The sequence below is a fragment of the Psammomys obesus genome, unplaced genomic scaffold (assembly GCF_907164565.1).
Source record: "Psammomys obesus unplaced genomic scaffold, mPsaObe1.curated_primary_1811, whole genome shotgun sequence".
Taxonomy (NCBI): Eukaryota; Metazoa; Chordata; class Mammalia; order Rodentia; family Muridae; genus Psammomys; species Psammomys obesus.
The window spans coordinates 13,473,569-13,488,212 of record NW_026585894.1 but is presented as its reverse complement, the minus strand read 5'-3'; the positions used below and the strand labels follow the sequence as shown (position 1 = coordinate 13,488,212).

The following is a 14,644-nucleotide window of genomic DNA, read 5'->3' as shown; positions in this document are numbered from 1 at the left end:
ATTACTTTTCATGTGGAAGAAAAAATAAATATCAACCAGGTGCCAAAACCCAACAGCAAAGGTTTCCTTAAGAATTAGCACAACTTGTATGAATAATCCCCACCACTGTAAGAAGGCTATATATCTAATGTGAAATCTCATCAACGGACCTTATCTAGAAAACTGAGACGTCCATACAAGACAATGAAAAGACTGTAGAAAAAAAAGCCATCTCCATCCCTATTAGATTATTTTTTCTTAGGAAATATGAATGTGAAAAGAACAGTTTTTGTTAATGAGGAGGAAATAAAATAAAATTGCACTTATTTTTAAATTTAATATCAAAACATGATTACTCAAACCGTAAGTTCTTGATTAAAATGATCTTCAGTTATGAATTGCAGTAAATTAATCAAGCATTTAATTTATTTGCTTTTATTGAATAAAGACACCTACGCTGAAATAATATTTATTGGTGTCACATAATCACACGTTGTAACCGCTCTTTAAAACAAGCCTAATCCACAGCTAATGCATTGCAAACTTTTGTGCAAACTGAAGACAAGACATATGCCTGCTTTTCCATTCCAGGGTGTGCAGAACAGAAAAAAGAAATAACTGATCCATGAATAAGTCTGGTTTGTTGTAATACCTGTCAAGAAAAAGGTAAGAAAATGGTGCAAACAATTCTTTTGGTTACGAATGGTAAATAAGCTGAATGATCTCCTGGAAGGTCTACCTTGATGCAACCTGACACCTAAGGCTCTTGGTCATAGGAATGTTCTGCCACTCTTTGCACTGAAATAGTTCAAAAGATCCCACAACCTGAAGATGATTTAAGTCCCCTTTTTCCTCTTGCATTTAATATCAAGTAATCAGTTCTAGTCTGAAGAGATCACTAAGATCTTTGATGCAAGATTCTAGAATTATTGCCCCCCCCCCTCCAGGCAAATGCTTCAAAGCTGCCCCACAAGTCATGTCTGTCCCAAAAAGAAATGGAACGCCTAAACAGCGGAAAACCCGTTTTCCTAGGCAGTGGAGCCTGAAGGGGAAGGGTCTGGAAGGTAGACATGAAAGCAAGACAGGGATTCCCTGGGTTTTCCCGGAGTGGTGGGCAACGGTGTCAGCTCTGCTCCTCTCTTGGAATTTCCATACCACACAACTGTCTGGGTTACGCCTTCCCTGAGCTCAGGGGCATGCACACTCATACATGCATGTGACATGTCTGATGCTGAGGGCACACCTCCAGGGTAAGCTGTGCCCCTGGGCTCTGTGCCTGTCCCAGGGCAGTTGCAATGCAGCAAGCCTGTTAACTGTTACGGAGGCAAAAAAGCAATCGCCTTCCCACTCACGCACTCCGGCTAGGGGGCCTCATTTGCGCAAGCTGGGCTCCAAACTCACCAATGCTTTCATGCCACCCCCAACCCCCTCCACAGTAAAAGAGGGGAAAAGATAAAGGTGAAAGCCCCTTTCCGACCTGGTCTCCTTCTGCGCCTCTTCTTGGAGCCAAAGAGTTTGACCCGGGAAAAGACATTTAACTTGTTTTTGTCGCAGCTGGTCTTGCCTTTGCTGGGGCTGCTGACACACTTGCAGGCGTTGGATTTCTCGCGCTCGCGGGCTTGTCTCTTTTGCCTGATGAGAGAGCTGGCGATAGCCGCCGCCATGGCCACGACGCCCACCACCACCACTTCTTTGGGGTTCCCTCTCTCCCTTTGGCTCCTCTTGCTCCTCCGCTGCTGCGCTGCCACGGGCTAGCGCCTTCGCCACCTGGGTCTCCTTAGCCTGCACTTGCTTGGCCGGGTCTTCTGAGCACTCTGGCTGGCTTCAGTCGAGGAGGGGGCTCAGCATGCCGTCCGAGCTCCTCTGACAGTGGTCCGGTTCCCGTGCGGGTTCTGGCTGCCTTGGTCCGAACCGACGCCACAGCCCCGGGCCGGGATCGCAGGCGAGACTGGCAGGAGCAGAGAGCTGCGCTTGTGACTGCTTGCGCTCGGCCCCTGAGCCCCGAGGACACCGTGCAAGTCCAAGCGGCTCAGGTCGGAGTTTCGCCGCACCCCCCCGCCCTATGCAGCGTGGAGGGGGCCGTAGGATGGAGGCAGGAGGAGGGAGAGCGCGCGGGAGGGAGAGAGGCCGCGGGCGCGGGCGGCGGGCGCGAGGAGGGAGGAGGCAGCGCACGGGGGAGCGCGCCCTCTCCCTTGCCCCTCCGGCGCTTCCACTAGTCCTTGCAACTTCGAGGCCTGACAATCGGCAAAAGTTGGCCTGTGCCAGCTTTCCCGCAGGGATCAAACAGGTAATGGCCTGGCATCGTCGCTGTGGTGGCTGCTGCTCTGGGCGCGGCACAGTCGCAGCACAGGAATTCAGTCGCTGCAGGCACCCTCCAGAAGAGCGCGACAGCCTGGCGGCGCCCCCTCCCTACCTCGGCGGCCCCTCCCTCCCGGAACTCAGCTACTGGTTCCCGCCCTCCCGGCGCCCCCAACCGCCCCACCCCCCAAATGCAAAGTCCCTGCTTCTGCTAACACCTGTAGGGGGATCAAGACACTGCCCCATTGCCCAAAGCCCCCTCTAGTTCCTTTTACTAACAAGAGGCTTTGAGAGGATCTGTGATGGAGGAGGCACTGAGATGAGATAGTTGCCTTGCAGAAGCTGAGATTTGCAGGGCTTTGAGGCTGTGAGGTAAGGGGAGAGGGTGTGGCTTGAACTGGGACACAGAGTTAGCCCCGGCCTCAGGAAGTTCGCTAACTCCTGCACCTGGCTCAGTCATAGCCCACATCCCACAAGAGACCTGCAGAGGCATTTTGCAAGGCAACACTTGTAGCCCTTCAGGAGAGGAGGAGACCAGGGCACACAGGCCGGCTCAGCCCCCACCACAGTGGCAGCAGTAGGCACTGCAGAGCTGCTCCTGTACACCACGCTGCCACCCAGTGGTTTTTGCTGACTTTTCATTTAGTGCCAATGTGTGCTGGCCAAATCCTGGTTTTCCTCATTGCCCCTTCATCTGGCCTTTTGGGAGCCTGGGCATGGACCACAGGTAATACTGAAAAAAGCACAGCCCAGATCATCAGTTCAGCTCTGTCCCATCTCTCATTTCCCGCTGGCTCTTTTACCTGCTCCTCAAACCCATGAAGGTTCATCTATTCCCCCCCTCCCAATTCTGGAATTAGCTTGGCCTTTTGCTGGCTTATTTGTATTCACACGTTCTTTCTTTAGTCCTTGTTAATGCAGGAAAGATAGCAATAGTTAATCCACCTCTGTACCTTTAGACTCTGGTATTTTTACTGCTTTATTTGATCTCTGAGGCGAAATAGAAAGCTCCTAATAGGAAGAATGCTCTACATTTTCTACAGTGGACTCCCTCCTCCTTCCCAGCTCTTTTCAGAATTCACTTAAATGCAAAACCAAAGCTCAACTTATCCTCAAGGCTCCAAGAAGGCAAAAAACACATCAGACTAATTCATGGGAGTGAAGACTCCTGTTTTGTTCTTACTCTGCCTGGAATGCCTCCAGAGTTGGTACTCCTCTTGTTCACTATAAGCCTGGCTCAAACCTCGTCAAAGAGTCTACACCAATAAAAATCCATTGAAAATAATTGATGAATGAGTGGTTGGTATTGATTCCAAGAGGAAGAAGAGGTGTCTCAGCTGATAAAAAGCAATTAGCTAAATTTCCAGAACTACAAAGGAAGTAAAGTCAACAAAAGCTAGATCCTAAGAAACCTTGACCAAGGCCAGCTATTTGGAATTAGCCCCTGTATTTCAATTCATATCTCTTTTGGGATCCTGATCCAGTATATGAAAAAGCTAAATAAGGACAAAGCTTTTACTTATGAAAGGGATAGGCTTTGGAAAGATTTAGGAAATATTACAAAGAAATGAAAGGGGCTTTCCTAAATTTCTTTTCTTTCATTTCTCCAGGAGAACTATTGCCATTTGCTCAAAATCACTGAAATATTTTCGGAGTGCCTATAGATTTATTGGCCTGTCTGTACTGCATATTTCCAGTGAACAGATGATGGAAGACTTCAACATATATAACCAAGAGGGCCAGTTATCACTACAAAGCACAAACATACAGACATCATTTGCTCCCCTTCTAGTCCTTATCTACCACCAAGTTTGTTTGGAGTTTTGGTTGTTGTTGTTATTGTTTGTTTGTTTGGACTGAGAATTGAACTCTATGACACAAGGACATGGGTTCATTAGACCAAAGCTGACAGCTTGAGTCCAAAGGTATTTGCAAATAAATACCTTTACTGTTCTAATCGGTTTCTTCTCGGTTATTTCTATATACTTTAGTTTTACCTATTGCAAAATTAAATTTCAGACTGAAGTATCACAATGTCTTAATACATGTATACACTGTATAATGTTTCAATCAGTTTAGAAATATTTGCTCCAATATTATTTATCATGAAAATCTGCAAAATTGCTTCTTCTAAGTGTTTGAAATAAACATTATTGTGTATAGCCATCCTACTGTGCAAACCAGAACTTCTTCCTGCTAACTGGTATACATTGCTCAAGCATTCCCCCATTAATCTTGCTAATTTCCAAACAAGGGGAGAATGGAATAAATAAGACTAGAATAAAAAGAATAAACAATAATAGAATAAATATTCCTTGTTGCCTCCCAAAGTTACTTTTACTTCTTTATATCCACCACCTTGTCCTATCATTTCCATGAGGAAATACCTGCTGTGATATTGATGAGACAGGAATATGATGTCTCTAACTTTCTGTGTTCTCTCTGCCTATATATGATGCATTCTCCTCTGTCCTACTCTAAGATGTCTGGGACTGGACAATCAGTTCAATCTAGGGCATAAAAAACAAAACAAAACCAAAAACATTGAGGATAGAGGGATGCCTCAGTGGGGAAGAGCATTTGCTGTTATTGCAGAGGACCCAAGTTTGTTTCCAAGCACTCCTGTCAGACTCCTTGTGGAGGTCCAACACAGTCTTTTGGCCTCTGTGGGCACTCTCCTCAACATATGGCAGACAGAGACACACACTAATACTCACTCAGACACACACACACATATGCACATGTATATGCACATAACAAATGTGTCCGTCTAGATCATATTATCCAATTAGCTTAACTATAAATATAGCAGGCGTGTTTTTTTTTAATTCTGTCCTAACACCCATTTCTAAACTCTCACCATTCTCTCAAAGAAGAGCGTGAATATCAGTGTCAAATTCTGAAAGAGAAATCATACCAAAGCCCTATCTATCTCAGGAGGGCAAAATGAAAGACAGAATTGAAGCCCATCCTAGACAAGCCTATTTGTAATTTTTTTCCCCTCTCCACTGCCATCTTAGACCAATAGAATAGCATTTGAGTGGGAGGAAGAGTAAGAACTCTCTTTTGACACCTGCTTCCAAAGCACTCTTTCTCCTGGCTTGTTTTATCAGTAGCAGTTCTGCTATGAGATTTTTTGGCTCTCTCCAGATTCATTTGAACTCTTCTAGGCTGTGTGGGTCTATTTTCCTCTGTTCTCCACAGACCTTCCATCCCCTATTGCACCCACCAAGCTCATTCCTTGACCATGTTCATAAAAACATGTATTCTTAGCATTTTTCTCCATTTGCATTCCTGAAGAACTCTATCCTGGCATCCTGCTAGTCAAGAGACATGTTTTGTATTGTTTTTTTTTTTTGTTTGTTTGTTTGTTTCCTGTATACTAACTAGCCATGTTACTTTGGGGCATATGCCATTCTTCCCATTATAAGGAGTATCTTAGTCAATATCAGTAACTGTCAAGTTGTATTCTTCAGCTCCTTAAAAGTACATGACCATAAAATAAGTTCCCTTGACAATGTTTTAAACATAGCACTTCTACTTTCATCTTTTCTGTGCACTGTGGCTCATTGTGTGATTTCTTTTAAAAATAAATATAAAATTTCAACTACTAAAAACAGAATGTTTGAAAATGCCTGGGTAAGTTGCTCCTTAAAAGGCTTTTTAGCACCGGGAGTCTTAGCTTCATTTTGTGAACAACCCTGCTCTTCCAAGTGCCTTCTCTTCTAGTACATGCCACTTTTCTTTTCCCTTCCTAGCTCACAAAAATATAAAATATCATATGAATCCCAAAGAAGAATTCCTAAGCCCTCTAGCTCTGCCTCTTTGTGAATTCACTTTAGAACCAGGTTTGTAGCACTGTTTCCAAGATTTATGGGAGTTATCAGAGCATAGAATGCTGATCTTTTTCTGCCAGTCTTTGTGGCAGACCTCTGATGAGCTGTGAGAAACTAGGGGGACCTTCTCTCCAGAGTCTTCTTCAGGAATGAGACAGATTTCCAAACAGATGTGTCTGTGATGAGCAAAAACGAGAGAGTTGAGACAGCCTAATCAGGAACAGTTTCAGAACCTTTTGAGCAGGAAGAAATTGGCTGTCTTTCTGCAATTCTGAAAATGAGAGGTTTCAAACAACCTTCCTTTGTAAAGATAAACATGATCACAGCCACTTGCCAGTTCTCTCTCATGCTCTCCATCTCTCCTTCTGCTGCTATTTCTCTTCTAACAGTTCATCAAAATCTCTCCATATCCAGTTATAGGTCAAGAAGTGAGCTCTAAGACAGGGAAGGGGGTCAGATTCAAGAACATCAGGGTCAAGTAACACTGGTACCTCCTCATTCACTGAATAAGACATGGGGGTAGTTAAACCACAGAACAGCAAGTAGCATATTGTATGGTCTCTGTAATTATGTCTAAAAGCTTTCCCAAAAAACCAACTGGATAGAAATACAAATGAAGAGATTAGAGAAAAGCCGTTAGAATAGGTCCTTACCACTTTACTCCAAACAGGAAGAAAAATGCAATTTAAGGAGATTTTGTCAATGTCATACTGAAAATTCAGGGACTAAAAAGAGTAACAATTGTATTCTATCACATGACCTGACATTTATTAGCTACCAAAGAGTTTCTCCTCATCTGATCACTTGGGGAAGTTCTGCTTCAGAAACAAAAGGCCCAGAACTAATTTTTGCTGAAATCAGTTGGCTGTCTTGATTTGCATTCAGAATGAAAAACCATGGAAACCTCTACACTGAACTAGGAAGGTGACTTGGTTTTTATTATGTCCTTTCTTTGAGATCATTCTCTTACTATTTAGAGAATAGAATTTACTCAAGCCACCTCCAATTTGTATTTAAAATCAATTGAGAAAACACTGATTAATTCTGATCCTTTAAGAAAAAAAAATCTTATAACTGGAATAAAACTTTCATTGTTCTGTCATAATTTATGAACATTAAGACAATAAAAATCCTGATGGTCATAATAATAGCTATGAATCCAGCACTTTACCATTTAGTTAGCCATGACAGCTACAAAGCTGAAGGTTTAGAGCCTCTAGTTAACTACTTGGTCATTTAATCAAGAGAATCTGAAGGATGGTAGCAGATTTCTGGGGTGAAGGTTCCTCCTTGATCATAAGGAGATACCATAAGGGAATGAGTTTAAGTGTCAATATGTGATGATTTATGTTTTCTAGGAGGTCAGCATTCTTTCCAGTAAGGATTGTCAAATAGTATAATTGACAACTGATTTTCCTTCTATTGAAAATTTTGTGATATAGTAGAATTTTCTTCCATTGAGGTAGATGTGTGAGTTAGTTTCCTTCACAAAAGCTATCTTTGACCTGTAACTAAGAATTAAGTGGTCTGAGAAGGGAAAATGACAAAGCATGATAGGATTTGGAGCAATGAGCAACCTTGTCCTTAAGAAATCGTACTGGATGAACTTAAAGCATGTGAGTGAAGGCAGTCACACTAATTTTCTTCTTAAAATTTTGTCTTGTCCAAACTTTGAAAAGCATTTTGTAGATACAATGAGTTTATTCCTATCCCAAGTTTGCTTAAGTACTGTCAGATTCTCTAAAGTTAGTTTGATTCAGTAGTCCATTCAACAGTATTGGAGGATCATAAAAGAACAGATGCTTCTGCCTGAACTTATTTGTCACTAGCAAATATAAAGGTGACTTTCCCCCAATGAAATTTTGATATATCCTGAAATTAGAAATGTATATTACTCAGCAATGAAAAACAAGGAGATCATGAAATTTGCAGGTAAATGGTGGGATCTGGAAAGGATCATCCTGAGTGAGCTATCCCAAAAGCAGAAAGACACACACGGTATATACTCACTCATATAGACATATAACATAGGATAAACTTACTAAAACCCTGAACATCTAAAGAAACTAATCAAGAGAGCGGACCTTGACTAAAACTCAATCCCCATCCCGAAAGGCAAAGAGGATGGACATCAGAGGAAGAAGAAAACAGGAAACAACCTAATAACCTGCCACAGAGGGCCTCTGAAAGCCTCTGCCCTACAGACTATCAAAGCCTTCACTGAGACGTAAGGCCAACTGATGGGCAAAGTGCATGGAATCTTAAGTAAGAAGTGGGAAATAGTAAAATCTGGAGAGGACAGGAACTCCACAAGGAGAGCAACAGAACCAGAAAATTTGAACACAGGGGTCTCCCCAGGGACTCATATTCCAACCAAGGAACATGCATGGAGATAACCTAGAACCCCTGCACAGATGTAGCCCATGGCCATTAAGTGTCCAAGTGGGTTCCATAGTAATGGGAACAGGGACTGCTTCTGACATAATCTGATTGACCTGCTCTTTGATCACCTCCCCCTGAGGGGGGAGCAGCCTTACCAGGCCACAGTAGAGGACAATGCAGCCACTCCTGATGAGACCTAATATACTAGGATCAGAAGGAAGAAAAAGAAACCCCACCACCACCAGTGGACTTGGGAAGAAGAGTATGTGGAGAAGAGGGAGGAAGGAAAGGATTGGGAGGGGAGGAGGGAGGGAACTAGAGGGGGGATACGAAGTAAATAAAGTATAATTAAAAATAGAAATGTATAATATATGGCAAAATAGACACAACAGTGGATTCATTTCTGGCCCAAATGAGCTAGGTTATACAAATGAAAAGTTGTAGTAAAATGGGAGGATTTGAAGAAAAAGAAGACAATCTAATTTTTCTGGATCTAAGCTACTTCATTAAATAAGATAACTTGTAGAAGGTGACCTAAACTCATGATGAGAAAACAATAAAATATATGTAAATTACCAAATGTGTACTAATATTTAGCATAAGGGACAAGGCTCAAAAATAGCATAAAAACATTGTTTGATTTCCTACTTGCCAATAGCAATGTGGTCACTAGTTTTCTATCAAGAATTTTTATTTTTTTAAGGGAAAGATCAGAGGAAATGGGAAGATTCTTTAGTACTTCCTCAGTACTTCACAACACCAGACCAGTATTCTTGCAGAGCATGGCATGCTGAATTCACTGGAATTTAAGGAAAATGTGAGAGATGGATCTATGGCTGAATGAGAACCGTGTATATGCTCTATATGATAATAACTCTCCACTTTGCATTAAAAACTTACCCAAGGTCTCACATATGCTAAAAACCAGTAGCTGCCATGGATAAAGATAAGTGCTGTTCTTTGAAGAAAACAGATTATAGTGTATGTATTAACATGATTGCAATTTTGCTGGTGAAGAAAGAGAAGTCTAGCGAAACTAACTGTTGTGTCAGTGATTTTTTGGCAAGTTTCCCAGTGGCAGTGCCAGTATTTAAGCTAGGAATTCTCAGCCAGTAAGATATATGTGTACAAGGCTTTCCTCCTTGGCACTGGGTATGGAATTTGAGTTGCTGAAGTAGTGGCTGGATATGGCTCTGCCTTGGCTTTAGTAAGTGGAAAAGATATACCATGTTCTCATTTGAGTTGTGTTTCATCCTTGGCTTGATAAAAGTGAATTATAAAATAAAAATGAAAACAACACAGGCAGACTATAAGCATAGTTCATAGTACTTTTTACAATAACTTCCTAGAGTGATGTTTAAATAAAACATTACTAACTTTCTCATGGAAATTCAGTTATTACAAACTACTGGTTAATGTCATTGTAGGGATCCCCAGGCCAGGAAATAGTTTGATGCTAGGATGGAGTCTGTCTCTGGTAATCTAGGGCTTTTCAATGCAATGGGACCCAGAGGAAATCTCCTAGCCTTTATCTCCATCACCACTTAGCAAAGACAAGAAATTAAAGTGCTCCCAACTCTCTCAGTTCTTTTAATACAGGGAAAACTGGCTTTCCACAGTGTAAGCTTTTTTGTGCCATCTGCTTTCAGCTACAGGAAGCTTGAGTTCAGCCAAAAGAGAGAAAAAATATTATACACAGACTATTTACTTCCATGGTTGGAAGCCCATCACTATCCTTTTGCAATCAGGGGTTTCTTCAATATCCATTTTCACTAATTTGCTTTCCCTTTTCCCTTCTGACAAACAGCAAAAAGTACAATCAACTGACTGAATTTATTTAGTTAGTTTTCTTGCAATTTTAAAACCAGCTTTCAAAACCAAGGCTCACATGCTCACATTAAATTTCATTTTAGAGACGAGAGTAGGGGCGTTAGAGGTTAAAATTTTTGACCTGAATCATTTGTTCACTCTTTCATTTATATTTTCATCCAAGATTTACTTAGTATTCTTTGCGAAGTACCAGAGGGATGCTAAGGTACTAATATCTATAATCTACTGGGTATCAACTTTACCCCAGTTATTATTCTAAATTCTTTATTTGATCACATAATGTGTACAAGAACTTAAGGGTTCACCCCATTTTCCAGATGAAGAAATTAAAGCAAAGATAGGGTAACTAGTTTGTTAAGTTCAAAAGTGATAAAGCCAAGATTTTAATTCATGCGTCCTGACTTAAGATCCCTTTTGCCTCATCCATGACTGTTCCTGGCATCAAGTGAAGGTTAAATAAAAGTTCAAAAGTAATTAAAATGTAATCATAAGAAGCACAAACATTGTAACAACAGTATTCAATGTCCAATGTGATGGGTGACCCTTCCCAGCCAGAAAACAAAAAACAAACCAAAGCAAAAACAAACAAGAAAAAAAAAAAAAAGCACAGTGAAAACTGGGTAAGTAAGCAGGAAATGTGTTCACCTTCAGAAAAAAACAACTCAGGACAGATGATATTTAGAGAATGAGAAAGCTAAGAAACTAAGGATTTTTACTTCTTGATTCAAATTAACTGGGATCTGTTTCCCAGGTCACATGTCTTACTCTCAACTGAAAGAGCATGGGAAACTTTGGGTTTTTATATTATCATGCTTGAAGCACCTGGTAGAAAGCTGAACTTATATTGTAGCCTTCTCTAGTACTGTATTTCTCTGAAATGTTGATTATGATTATGATCAGGAAAAATTCTAAAGATCGTGAAAAACTGGTTTGTTATGTGGACATTGTCATGTACATTTGTGATTTCTCTTTTCTCTTGCTTGAAAGCCCATTGCATTTCCCACAGATTTCAATTCAGCTCATATTGCCAGCAGTGATACTCAAGTAGAATCTTGTTACCAATTTGTGACTACCAACAACACAGGATTTAGTAGCAATAATCCCTTCAAAAAGATGATGTGGTGGGGCTGGAGAGATGGCTCAGAGGTTAAGAGCACTGGCTTCTTTTCTGGAGGTCATGAGTTCAATTCCCAGCAACCTCATGGTGGCTCACAACCGTCTAAAATGAAATCTGGCACCCTCTTCTGTCATGCAGGTGTACATGCAAACACACATTGCATACATAATAAATAAACCTTTAAAAAGAGATGTCGATTAAAAATAAAATTACATTGTCATGTATACTGCAGTGACTATGCCTTTCTTAAGAAACAAGATACTTTGAATAGAGCACAGGGACTCTTATGGAAGAAGAGGGATATAGAAGGATGCATATATACATATATGTGTATTATATGTATGTATTTAAAGAGAATGAGTCTTTGAAATTGAAATACAGCATGGGAGCACATCCTGGAGGGTTTGGAGGGGGGAGAGAGAAGGAAAAAATCATATAATTACATTATAATCTCAAAACACAAAACAGTTTTTAAAAAGTAAAAACAAATCCCATATACATGTTATTATAAATGATATAATTAAGTGTTGCTGACTATGAATTCTTTTACTGGTTTCTCTGATGTTGCATCGTATTATTTTTCCTTATATCTGTATTTGATGACTGTCTCTCTCTCTCTTTTTTTTTTAGGCTTCCACATTGTTTTTTTTTTAATTTAATTAAATTTTATTAATTATACTTTATTCATTTTGTATCCCCCCATAAGACCCTCCCTCCTCCCCTCCCAGTCTCACCCTCCCTCCCCCTTCTTCACGCATGCCCCTCCCCAAGTCCACTGATAAGGGAGGTCCTCCTCTCCTTCTTTCTGATCTTTTAGTCTATCAGAACACATCAGGAGTGGCTGTATTGGATGACTGTCTCATTTACATAGTCCTTTTGCTTCTAATGAATAATCCAAGTCCTCTATGATTGTATCATGTAATTTCTAATTTTCACCCTCACTCTTTATTTGTAGGAATTAGTTCTCTTGATTTCAGGTGTCTATTCATTAGCCATCTCCCATGAGTCAGGCTGAGTTGTAGATATTTAGGAGAGATATAGTCAGAATTTCTTCTTTATATGGAAATTGCAGTTTAATCGTGTCATATAATACTATAAATATTCAGCTATAAATTATAATCAGTGTTATAAAACAGAGGGACAAAATTGCACTTGAACATACAGAAGAAAAGAGAGGTTGAGATGTCAAAAACAAGCCTCAAAAGGAAAAGAACTTTTTTCTGACTCAATTTTTGATAAAGACACAGCCATATTAATAATTCAGGAAGAACTACAATTATATGATAACAACTCAAAAATTCTCCACTTTTTCATTAGTTTCTATGGCTCCTCTGAGTGCCATATATGGATACTTCTACCTAAATGTCCCAAGGGGCCTTAAACTAAGCAAAGCCAAAACTGAAGTTATTTCACTACAGCGGTAATTGGGTGTCTTTTGTATCCTACTCCTTTCAGGATGAATCAACTATCTTAAGCCAGACAAAATTAGTCTGAATGTTCTCCTACCTTGTAATCAAGGAGTAACTAGGGACTTCATATTTCATCTTCCTAATATCTCTTCAAAATTCCTACTGTTAAGACATCCCTGTAATTTCCTGAATTTTATCAGAACCTCCTAAGGGCCTGTCCTACCTCCTCTTTTGCCACTGATCAAAGAGTTTCAAATCTTCCCTTCAAATTTAACCAAGTGTTTCATTAACAAGTCTTGAGTGGCTCTCCATCATGTGTAGTCCTGCATTAACTGGCCCTAGCTTTCCTGTTATGCTTGCTTCCTAATCTTCCTTCTCTGACACATTGTCTTGCAGATATACCAGGATACTTCCTTTCCCTAAAGCATATTTCTCCAATCCTTGGGCATTGCAGCTGCAGTATTCTTGAAAATTCTATTCTCTCCCACCCAGAAAAGAGCACACATATATTTTGGGGCATTGTGTGCTCTGTGAATGTTTTCCCAAAGGCCCATAGGCAAATCCCAGTTCACTCTCTCTTCCCAAACTTCCCTGTATATAATAGTGACTATGACGCTCATTAAATAAATTTGTTTTTTTCTTTGCCATTCCTACTAATCACTAACCTCTCTAAAGTAAGCATTTGAGTCTTCTTTTTGTGTCTCCATATCTAGATATAGTAGGAGCTCAGTAAATGATATTGTCATGAGTAAATTTATTAGCTAACTCTCCCTTTGTAAAGCAGAGAGGAGCCACTGAAACAAAGAAATACATTACAGGTCTTTTTAAAGAAGTAGAGTTTAAAGAAGTGGATTCATATATATAATAGAAATAAGACCATATAAGACTCTTGTCATGTTTTCATTACAAGTAGATGGAAATAGTGTTCATGTATTGAACTATAAAGCAAGGAATGAAAAGGAAGATGAAACAAGGAAGATGAACAGGAAGATGAAACAAGGTCAACATAGGTACATATTTTGCCTATATTCTGTAATGAAAATAATCATTTGGAAGTATACAGTGTTTTAAGGTTTGATAAACCCTTTAACAATCCTGTCTTATTCGATATGCATGGGAATTCATGATGATGCCAGAGAAGACTGGAGGTTGTTCCATTTTACACACTAGAAAACCCCCTCACCAGTTTGCCTTATATACCATATAGCAGTTATTTATGAATTGATGTAGGCTTTGTCTCAACCAAAAGAAGTAAACTTGCTTACAAAAAGGGAAACAAGAAATTCAAACTGATACTGGAGTAAAAGAGTTAAGCGTCAGGAAAGGATACTGGTAGGCTTTCAAACTTGGGTTTCTGATACCATGACCATTATTCCCTGGTCCCCACCACCCCAGCACGCCACCTTTCATTCTTATTAGACTGCCACCAAAACCCTTTGGTGCTCAAAGTGATAACTGGCAGGCTTTTTGTTTTTTTGTTTGGTTGGTTTTTTTTTTTGTTTTTTTTTTTTTGCATTCACAAAAAAGAAATAAAATAAGCCTTACCAATAATTTTACTTCATAAAGCCTGTAGCCCAGCATCTATTTGAAATTTTTTTTTTCCATCAGATCTATACACAGAAAATCTAATCCAACCATGAATTACTGTAATTATCTTGTTTGGACGAGATACGTAGCCAACTAAAAGAGGCAAGGTGAAAGGAGCAGAGATTACAAAGAAAATTGTTTGGGCTGGGTATTTATATATGTGTGTGTGTGTGTGTGTGTGTGTGTGTGTGTGTGTGTGTGTGTGT

The 14,644-nt window shown here is 40.2% G+C and overlaps 1 protein-coding gene across 3 annotated transcripts in view; it reads right to left on the bottom strand.

The window, feature by feature from the left end:
* Nucleotides 1-14,644, bottom strand: part of Fgf13 (fibroblast growth factor 13) — a 625,459-nt gene that overhangs the window by 89,554 nt on the left and 521,261 nt on the right. Inside the window, exon 1 of one of the 3 annotated variants that reach the window (XM_055599620.1) lies at nucleotides 1,457-2,375. The exons of the other annotated variants lie outside the window; for them this stretch is intronic. Within the exon in view, the coding sequence (XP_055455595.1) occupies nucleotides 1,457-1,643 (187 nt within the window). The 5' untranslated portion in view covers nucleotides 1,644-2,375. Of the gene's footprint in view, nucleotides 1-1,456; nucleotides 2,376-14,644 lie in introns of those variants that run through there. 3 annotated transcript variants of the gene reach the window in all.